This window comes from Lathamus discolor, chromosome Z, assembly GCF_037157495.1.
Source record: "Lathamus discolor isolate bLatDis1 chromosome Z, bLatDis1.hap1, whole genome shotgun sequence".
In the NCBI taxonomy this organism is placed as follows: domain Eukaryota; kingdom Metazoa; phylum Chordata; class Aves; order Psittaciformes; family Psittacidae; genus Lathamus; species Lathamus discolor.
In genome coordinates this window covers 20,478,592-20,488,948 of record NC_088909.1, presented here as the reverse complement: position 1 = coordinate 20,488,948, position 10,357 = coordinate 20,478,592, and the positions used below count along the sequence as shown (strand labels likewise).

General features: G+C 46.0%; 1 protein-coding gene across 4 annotated transcripts in view; it reads left to right on the top strand.

The window, feature by feature from the left end:
- The first annotated feature begins 9,386 nt into the window (after window positions 1-9,386).
- The window catches only part of CBFB (core-binding factor subunit beta), a 42,343-nt gene continuing 41,372 nt past the window's right edge, over window positions 9,387-10,357 (top strand). For 2 of the 4 annotated variants that reach the window (XM_065662107.1, XM_065662106.1), the window contains exons 1-2: window positions 9,387-9,569; window positions 9,787-9,873. In XM_065662107.1, the coding sequence (XP_065518179.1) occupies window positions 9,492-9,569; window positions 9,787-9,873 (165 nt within the window). In that variant the 5' untranslated portion in view covers window positions 9,387-9,491. The remainder of the gene's footprint in view (window positions 9,570-9,786; window positions 9,874-10,357) is intronic. The other 2 variants (XM_065662105.1, XM_065662103.1) reach the window with 2 other exon arrangements.

Here is a 10,357-nt window from a genome sequence, read left to right as displayed (position 1 = left end):
GCAAATCCTGAGGAAACCAGCCTACCTTCATTCAATGCTCCCCAGAGCAGCCTATGTTTGCATAGTATATTGTCATTTATTAACACCACTGCAACAGGATCCAACTTTGTATTTCAGCTGTATTTTTCCTCCTTCACAGCTTGCAAGGGTGGCTTTGTTTCCTCCCAGACATCTAAGACTGTTCAAAATCTAGAATCTCTGATGAAACCAGATCTACCTGATACACATTAATCATGGCTGGATTATGGGCTTGGAGTAGCCACTGGAATTTCTTTCTGGTGAAATTGGAAGTGACCTTTGTTTCTCCTTGTTCTTGTGGGTCAGTCTCCAGCTTAACTGGACATCTACAAACGCTGCAGCTGCTAACGGAGACCACAGAGGTGACTGAGAGGTGAAGAGTAACGTCTACTGCTCTTGGGCATTGCTTCTTTTCCTACTGTTATAGCATTGGCTCATAGACATCTTGCTCATCTTCTTGTCAGTAAGCACAGGCATGGGCAGGGGGAGGAAAGCGCAAAAATGCAGCAAATTGCAACCCTAAAGACTACAAGGAGGAAAATCTACATCTAATAGGAAAATCATGTGGCAGAGCATGCTGAGAAATCTGCCTTGGCACATAGAAATGCAAAGGGACAGCTGGAAATCTACCCTTCAAGTTGGAATATTCAACCAAATCTGCACAGGGAAATCCTTGTGCACCTATGAATCATCCAGAGAATAGTTTGGGACAGGGGCCTTCAAAGCTCGTCTAGTCCAGCTCCCCTGCAATGAGCAGGGACATCTTCAACTAGACCAGGGAAGCCAAGGGAAGCCTGAGACTCCATTTTGACCCAGGGTGTTCTTGTTTGGATCAAGGTGGAGGACTGAGGCCATCCTAATTCCTAGTCAGTACAAACAAGTAACTCTAGCAAAAGAAGAGAAGCATGAAAACAAAGCTACTGTCAACACCCTGCCTCTTTGAAATCCTGTCCAAATTCTCAAAGGATAAGATCAATTGAACAAAAACAATAACAGCACTGTATTAAAAGAAGGTGAAAAGACAGCTCCCTCAGCAGCACACACCCAAGAAGTGGGCTTGGCTTGGCTTTGCTTTGCTTTCTTGAAGTTGACATGAAGATGGTGGAGTTTGGTAGTGCCCCAAAGCAGAAGGCAGGTTTTTTGGTTTTTCTTTTGGGTTTTTTTTTTTTTTTTGTTTTTTTTTTTTAACCTTTGCATGCTTCATAATGAAAGCATCAGTTTGCACCCCCTGTGCCAGAGTGCTTCAAACCTGCCTTCGATGGAATGTGCTGATAACAAGGAATATTTCCTTGCGGACTTGGTTTGAGACACAAATTTAAATATTGCTAACTTCCAGTATCAGCCTCAGCAAGAGACTTCATCTCTCAGTCTTTCATCAGCAAATGGTGGCAGCTCTTCCTATCTTTGAATGTCTAATTAGACAACAGGCTTCATGACTTCATCTCTCAGTCTCTGCATTCACTTCAGTGAATTCTCTGAAAGCACGTTATAACAGCCAACAATCCACTTGCTATGATACAATGAGGCAGCCCAATTTGTTAGGTGTAAGGAAACAAGTTTTGATCATAGAATGGTTTGTGTTGGAAGGGCCCTTAAAGCTCATCCAGTCCCAACCCCCTGCCATGGGCAGAGACACCTTCCATCAGACCAGGCTGCTCCAAGCCCTGTCCAGCCTGGCCTTGAACACTGCCAGGGATGGGAAATAAACATGATTAGTGTGTACCAAGACAGCAGAACTCTGCTTGGTTCTGAAATGCAACTTTTGCCATGAAAATTAAATTCATTCTGTAAGAACAAGATTATTATTATTTTTTTAATAATCTGATAGTTTGAAAGACAACATTTTCCCTGCCTTTTATGAGGGGATATTTTAATTTGAAAAAATAAAAGTTGGGTGCGTATTGTACAGGTGGATAAAGTGTGTGTGACCAAGGGGACCAAATGGCAGTAGAAAACTTTTTAACTTGTAGTATCTTCAGGAAAACTTCCTGGAAAGAGAACAGGGCATTTTAGCAAAATTCTCATTAAGATTAATGTGAGTTGTGCTGATAAATCTCCTGGAACTAACTCTTCTTAACAAGAAGGGATTTTGGAAGAAATCTTTTTGTGCATAAGTTTCTTTGTTTCTCACCAGCAAAATCACTTTCAGCTAAGATCTGCTTGTGGCAAACCTCCCCTCCTGTGAAGTTTACTGATATTTTTATTTCAGTTGGCCAAAGTCTTAAAATCCTGGATTACAGCTGGGAGTTCATTTCTGCTTTGTCTATAGACAAGGTAAAAAAAGCTTTGTAAATGCAACTGCTTTCCACCACTGGATCTATGAGAGAAAAGAATTCTAGCTCAAAGCTTAGAAGAATAATCTCTTTTGAATCTGAAGAGTCACTTGGACATTATCTGCATTGAATCACTTCAAATAGTTGTACTGAGTATAATCAGAAGTGTCTCAGACTATAACACAGCTTGCTCAGTGATAAAAATTTGCATGTGCAACAAGAATGGGGCTTTGAGTCTCTGTTTAGCTTTCTCCCCCATAATCTCAAAATCAACCCATGAACAGCTATCCGTACAAGTGCTTGGTTTCCATGCTCTGAATGTATGCTGTGCTGCTCATGCAGGAACAAGAAGGAATGGCTGTAGGACCAGATACTTGTGCTGTCCTGCATGCGAGCTCTTCTCTCACATCAGCCACCAACTTGGTTTGTGTCAAACAATTTGTTAGTGCTGTGTATGCTAACAAGGAGAGATGCCATAGAACATCAAAAGGCCCTGAAGACTGAAAACAGAAGAGAAGCAAATAGAATTAATCCAAAGAGATGATGTTGCATTTAGCTTATCAGAGATTCAGCTGGTGGAGGCTACTAGAGCATGTTTGACTGTTCCTCAGACAGGCTCTCTTCTTGTGACCACCTAGTGTTACCCTGATTCCTTCATGTGGAAGAAAACCTTAGATATTCTGGGTGGGCAGCTCCTGAACTGCCAGAGTACTACACCAGTTTGTACTGGGCCTGAGGAACTGAAACTGGCTGCATCATACATTGTCATGTTGCTTCCTGGAAGCTCTTGAGATCTGAAAATCTGCAGGGACTTCTAGAACAGCTGCAAGATTACACATCTTGTCTGGCACTTTTATGTCTTGTTGTGCTTCATGTTTCTAAAAGGTGTAAAATGCCACCCCAAAACATATGCATGTACTTTTGAAGAAGTTTTTACTGAATTAAGAAAAGCAATGTAATCAGTGTGGCATATGACAGCACAGTAGATAGGACACATCAAAACCTGTGCCTGAACAGCATGGAGTTCAGTGCCATCAGCATTGTCCGTATGCCGGTAACAGCATCTTCAGAACTCATTTCACAAAGGCAGTTTTTAAGCACTTCCTTTCATGTATGTAGGCTTGGGTGAGTCATGCGTTGTTCTCAGTTAAACTTTCTCCTCATTGCTTAACATCAGGGATAATGACAGTGCCTGGCTCTTTACATGGAGATCTTGAGATCTTCATCCTGATATTTCGAGTCATTCAGTAGGTGGGGGAATTAAGGCATGAGAGGTGAAGTTATATGCCCAAAGTCACTTAGCAGGCCACAGGGAAGGCTGGAAGAGGCACCTAGTCCTGCTCTCTGCTTGCTAGACAATGGAGACTCTGAGTTCAGGTAATACTCTTTTCACAATTTGTGCTGTGACTGGTAAAACAAAAACAAACAAACAAACAAAAAAAAAAAAGGGTTTAAATATAAAAGCTGCAGAGTTCCATTGCAAAAACGTGTGTAAATAGCACAAACACCCACTTTGCCCATCATCACTATTCCAACTAACGCGTGTGAAAGTCAAAAAGCCTTCTGTGATTATCTGTTTTAGTTCTCTGTGTAGTTCAGCCTCTGTTGCATCACTGGAGGAGTAATGGTTCTGAGGTTGAGTTTAATTTCATGTTGGTTTCCAGAAAGACCTGTAACTCCCCTGGTTAACTGACAGAATTTAAACAGATTTTCAATTTGTTATGATGTTGTATTCTCCCAAGAGAGTGCCAAGCTCAATCAGAGGCTGCCTTCACTACATCAGACTCCTGTACCTGGTATCACACTGTACTGCCATAGTTGCACATCCCTGAGCTTTTTATGGTGAGTTGCTGACATGCAAGTGTCACAGTGTTTTCAGGTGGATGTCTCAGGCTGTACAGGCCATGCTTTTGTGGGAAATGCCACATGCAATGTTATTGAAGCAAACGCTATTTCTGTGTGAAGCACAATGTTAAACCGCCAGGGCTCAAAACCAGAGATAGCCCAGGGTGTGTAAATTGCCTGATTGGGAAAGGATGGGTTTTTTTTTTCTGGCTTTTCATTTAGGCCTGCCCATAAAGACTTAGGTCTTTTGTTGCACTGTGATAGTAACCCAGGTTAAAGCTGAGGTGTGAATGTTGAGGCTGGGCATTTGAGCTTTGACAGCTTCAGTGTGGGAAGGGTCTCCAATATCTTGGTTGAGTCCTCCAAATGCTTGGGAACAACAAAGGCAGGCAGGAGTCCTGTTCTGGTACGGGAGAGCCCCATTTGGTTATTTCAATTAGCAGCTACAGGCATCTGTTATGAAAAAAGTTCCAGCTTTGGCATCTGGAGCCAACAGATACATGTCTTGTAGCCTGGTTTAGAGACGAGAGACATCAGGTGCTGCTTCCTCCCTCATACCTGCCATGCTTAGCATTTTTTGACTGGTAGGCAGCTTCCCACTCAGAATACAAAACTAGATCAATTTGTTTAACATTGTAGTTTGACTCTTCCCTCTCTGTGTGTACTATCTGAGGGTGTTCAGGTACCACCTTTAGACTTAGCCAAGTTCTAAAAGCTCTGTATTGTCACATTGGGAGTCCCTACATCCATCTCTTCTTAAAGTGATTCCACAGACCGATAGCTCATGGCTCTCTGCATTGCCCATATCCTTAATAGCGCTGTTTTGGGAGTCCTGAGATAACACAGATCCTTATGCTGATGTATGCAGGCTAGACACAAAAGGCTGCTCTGGAGGTGAGTTGGAGCATTTCAGGGTGGCGTCTGCATGCGACTGCGTGTCCACAAACTGATCAGTAATACCCCACATCACTGGTGAGGTGACTTCAGTAAGGATATTCTGGCTGGGAGCACTGGTTGTGGTAGTAGTGAAATGAAAATTAGTCTGGGGAAAAAAGCCAATTCACCTGCTTAGCTTTCTCCCTGAATTTTGTAGAACCCATAAGTATAGACCTTGTGTAAATGGATTGCATGTCACGCCTAATGTGCATAATTATATCTTGCAACCAGTTTATTAATGGATCTATAATCACAGTGTAGCTTGTATATACATAACACTGGTGTTTGATTATGCTGCAGCTGCCATAGATCAATGGATACGCAGGAGTCTTGCTTATTAGTGTCTCACATGTGTGAAGTCTAGAGAACAATATAGTATCGGTGCCATGCAGTTGTTCATCAAACACCGCTACCTAGGGGAAAGCAGAGGTTTTAAAGGCATGGTAGAGAATGGTTGTAGAAAGGGCAATCTATACAGGACTTGGCACTTGAAGAAAGCTCCCTTTCTCAAAAACATCCCATCTGTAAATCTTTAAATGGCGTTCTGCCTCAATTGCCCATGCACTGTAAACACGTTAAATCTCATTTTGGAAAAGAGCCTGTTCTGAGAAATCACTTTGAAAGTAGCATGCCTACATGCTTGAGCATTTCTCTTTTCTGGAGGTGACTCACTCAGTGGCCTGATGAACAGCTTATGTCCTTATGAATCAAGAGAACAAGGACCTGAATACTAGGGTAAGTCTACTAACATCTGAGCAGCCTGAACCACCCCAAAAGGCTTTGCAGAGATTGCTCTGAGACACCTTTTGGAGGCAGTTGCATTTGGTTATGCACAGGAAAAAAAGGCTTCTAGCTTGTTTTGGTGTAGTGATGATACAGTGCCAAAAAGCAAAAAAAAAAAAAAAACCCAACAGTTTGAGCTGCAGAAGTCTGACGAGTTTGTACCCCACCTCCAACATGATAACCTTGGCTTTCCCTCTCATGTCCCCCAGCTACCACCTGTGAAGCTGCTTCTGATCTCTGTTGACTGGCTGGCTGGTGGCCAGTGACTCTGGCCAAACAGGGTAAATAACTGTGGAAATTATGCTCTCGCCTTTCTTGCAGCAGCTGTGTTAATTTGTGTGCCTCTCCTCTGACTAGCTAAGAGCAAACAAAAAAGCAGGAACTTCTGTCTTTAAGACCTTGTTAAATGTTGGGGGCTGAATGGGGTGGAGAGAGGAAGAGCTGCTCCAATTTCACAAGCTTTCCCTGACGACAAAGCAGGCCTAAAATAATTTTCTGCCAGTTGTATCTGTTACAATACAAAGGAATCAGTTCCCTTCACTGGGGTGGTGGTCATCAGCGCAGGAATTTTTCTGGTGTGTCTGTCAGCTTAGTGAAGAGAAACTTCAGAGATTAAGAAGAATAATCTGAAACCATGCCACTGCTTTCTGTCTCACCCCTTCCAGCTATCCTGTTTCTGCATCAGACCAACTAACGCCATGAACAAGAGGCAGTGTCGTATCTGTTACAGACTTTCCCATAATATTGACTCAATTTTATTTAAAATGAAAAGTTTTGTGGAGAGATGAAAACTTCAGCATACCAAACATTAAACAAAGAGCTGCCTGGAGGAAAGTAGCCACATTTGATATTGTTTCCAAAGATCTTGAAAAATAAATGCCAGGGTCAAAAATCCAAACTTACTAGGTGATTGTCTCTTATTTTAGGGCTTTACAACCACTCATCTTACTTTTCATCTTGGTAAACTTACTTTTCATCTTGGTAAATTATTATTATTTTTTAAATTTTTTTTACAAATTCTTGTTTGAAAGAAGGCCCAGTGAATCTGAGAGGATGAGGAGGTGGGAACCGTGTGATGTACTAGCAAGAAGTGAAAGATTATCAGAGGTTAAGAGAGCAGATTTCTACCTTATGAACTTGGCAGTTCTCCTGCAGGCTATGATCTGGGTATTGATCTTGCTGTAAGATGGATAGTGATATGGATTTTATTTTTTTTTTAATATCTTATTTTTGCACCTTTTAAATGTGCCTGACATTCAGGAAAATTTTCCTTAAGGGTTGGTATTAATCTAAACTAATCAAGGTAATATACAACATTTTTTGTTTTCAATCTCAGTGGATTTTCTTTTCAAATTTGGTTAGTACTGAAGAAGAGCTTTTAAAGCACTTATTTCAGTGCTCTTAACTTCTGAATTTACACATGGATCTGCATTAGTAATGTATAAAAATCATGAGATACAGCTTAAACACATACAATGCTATTGGCCAAATCTGCCAGCTTCTATTGATCAGATATGTGCTAAACTTCTCATACCATATTTTGTACATTTAGGGGGAAAAATCTATTTTTTATGAAGTATGAATGCAATCAGTTAAGGGATCAGAAAACACCCTTATTATTATTTTTATTATTAATTTGCTCATACTGGATTCAAGTCATGCCTTCTGGATAACCTTAGCATTGCCCTCTTCAAACTTACATGAGTATGTTCAAAGTTAAGATTGTAATACTGAGAGATCAGAAAACCTCATTTCTTTCTCAAAAGATCTAATATGCTCTAATATTTTTTTTTACATTGGCAATAGGTATCGTAATACCCAGCTAGTTTTTTCATGTGCAGCTATCCCTACGATGCTCCTGAGCTGTGAGAAACATGGAGTGGTTGTAGGAAAAAAGTAACTGAGGTATGTATGTCTTGCTGTGTTCTTCGGCTGAGTCAGCTGTAAAATGCCTATTTGTGAAGATGAAGAATCAAGAGATGAGTCTGATGTCTTGGTGCTGTGTTTTTAGCACGCAGATAAGTGAACTTCGCAAGCACTGGTGAAGCAAAGCACTGGATGTTTTGCTCTGGGCTGACACCAAGTTTTCAGGCCAGCCCTGCTGTGCCCCTGGATGTGTGATGGTGTGGTGGTTCTGCTCTCCTAGGGAAGGAACAGGCCCGGGCTCTGGGTCCCTGCTGTTCCTGCACTGTCCTGCCAAAGGGACTGATGCGCCCCCCAGGATGGATGGGCTGGGGATGGCAGCCAGACAGCGCACCTCCAGCAGTGGTGGGATGCTGCAATTGCCCTTCGAGCTGAGCCAGGCCATCATGGAATCATAGACCCAACCATGATGGAAAAGTTAAGACTGAGTCCAACAGTCACCCCAGCACTGCCAAGGCCACCAGTAAACCATGTCCCTAAGGAGGCTCATCTACATGGGTTTTGAACACTTCCAGGAATGTGATTTCACCACTGCCCTCGGCAGCCTGTTTCAGTGCCTGAGCACGCTTTTGATGAAGAAATTATTCCTGATCTCCAGTCTAAACAAACCTCCCCTGGTACAGCTTGAGGCCATTTCCTCTTGTCCTACCACTCATTACTTACAGAAGAGACCAGCCTCCTCCCAGCTCCATATTCTTTCAGGTAGCTGTAGGGAGTGATAAGGTCACCCCTGAGTCTTCCCTTCTCCAGACTAAACGCCCCAGTTCCTGCAGCCCAGCTCCTCATCACTCTTGTGCTCCAGGCCTTTCAACACCTTTGATGCCCTTCCTGTGCTGACTCCAGGGCTGGGCTCAGCCTGTGCTACCCTAGAAGGAAGCCTGAGAGGCCAGTGTGACACCAGCACTGTCCCCCCTCACCATCACCGGAGACTGAGGGGTCATGGCACCAAAAGTGGGGGCAGCTGGTACAGGGGTAGCCAAGACCACACTGTGAGGGGACATCGCTCCCTCACAACTAGGGCCTGGCTGAGATGGGAGTCAGTCTCTTCTCCCATGTAACAAGTGACAGGACAAGAGGAAATGGCCTCAAGCTGTGCAGGGGAGGTTTAGACTGGAGATTAGAAGCAATCTCTGAAAGGGCAGTCAGGCACTGGAAGAGGCTGCCCAGCGCAGTGGTGAAATCACCATCCCTGAAGTGTCACCCCGTACAGACGAGGCCCTTAGCGGCATGGTTTACTGGTGGCCTTGGCAGTGCTGGGGCAACGGCTGGACTTGATGATCTGGACAGTCATTTCCAACCCAACCGATTCCATGCTTCTGAGGCAGCTCCCCCCGGAGCAGGAAGCCGGAAACCATCGAGACAAGCCCTGTGAACACAGAGGAGCGGACGAAGAGGAGCCACAGCCCCCGTGCCCGCAGCCCCGCGGGGTGAGTCACCGCCCGCCTCAGGCTGAGGGGCGGGGGGGAACTGACTCACCCCTCAGCCCGCTTCCCGCCTCGGAGGGCGGCGCGCGGCGGCGCATGCGCGCTGCTGGCGCTGGAGTTGTGAATGGTGCGGCTGTTGGGACGGAGTTTACGGGTGGGGGAGGAAGTCGGGGGGCGGCGGCAGCGGGAGGGAAGAGGAGAAGGAGGAGGAGGCTAACAAAGGGCGAGGCGAGCGCTGGGGCTGGGAGAGCACGGGGCAGGCGGGCGGGTAGCCGGCGGCCCCACCACGATGCCGCGGGTTGTCCCCGATCAGCGGAGCAAGTTCGAGAATGAGGAGTTCTTCAGGAAGCTGAGCCGAGAGTGCGAGGTGAGGCGGCGGCGAGCGCGCATTCACAGCCCCCCCATGCCTTCCCTCCTTGCCCTCCGCGAAAGTTTCCGCGGAGGGGCCGGGGCAGCTCCGCGCTTCCCCTCCCCTCGCCTTGCCTCTGCGGGGAGCCGGGCCCGGCGAGCCGCAGTCTGTGCACTCCGCTGCTCTCTTATCGCCGCAATTGGCCCCTCCTGATTGCGCGCCCTGTCCTCCGCAGATTAAATACACCGGCTTCAGGGACCGGCCGCACGAGGAGAGGCAGGCCCGCTTCCAGAACGCCTGCCGCGACGGCCGCTCCGAGATCGTAAGTGGCGCCGAGCTCCCCTCGGGGCCCGGCGCCGGGCAGCCGCGGGCGGAAAGCGGCCGTCCCGGGGCCCTTCCTCCCTCGGGTGGAATTCTGAATGAAGAGTTGCAGGGAGCCTTGGAGGCGGCGGGGGGGGGAACGCTTCTCGGAGCCCGAGCTGAAGTGCCGGGACCGGCGGGAAGCGACGGTGGTCGGTGCGCGCGCTTAAAAGTTTTCCTCGAGGAAAAGAAAAATTCACATCTGCCGCCCTTCAGAAGGCGAGGGAAGGGAGCTTTTCGTTAGAAAGCAGCATTTGTTTCCCCTTCAGAAGAGCACTTTTTTCGCTGGAACGTGTCCCCAGCAGTGAAAATGTGGTTGGGGGGGGTTGAAGGGAGGTGATGGGCAGGTGAGGAACATCTCGGAGCCACCCGCCGGTGCGAGCTGGGGGTGCTGCCTGCACGTGTTAGGTCGTAACCTGCTTATTTCAATATTCAGGTACCCCGGT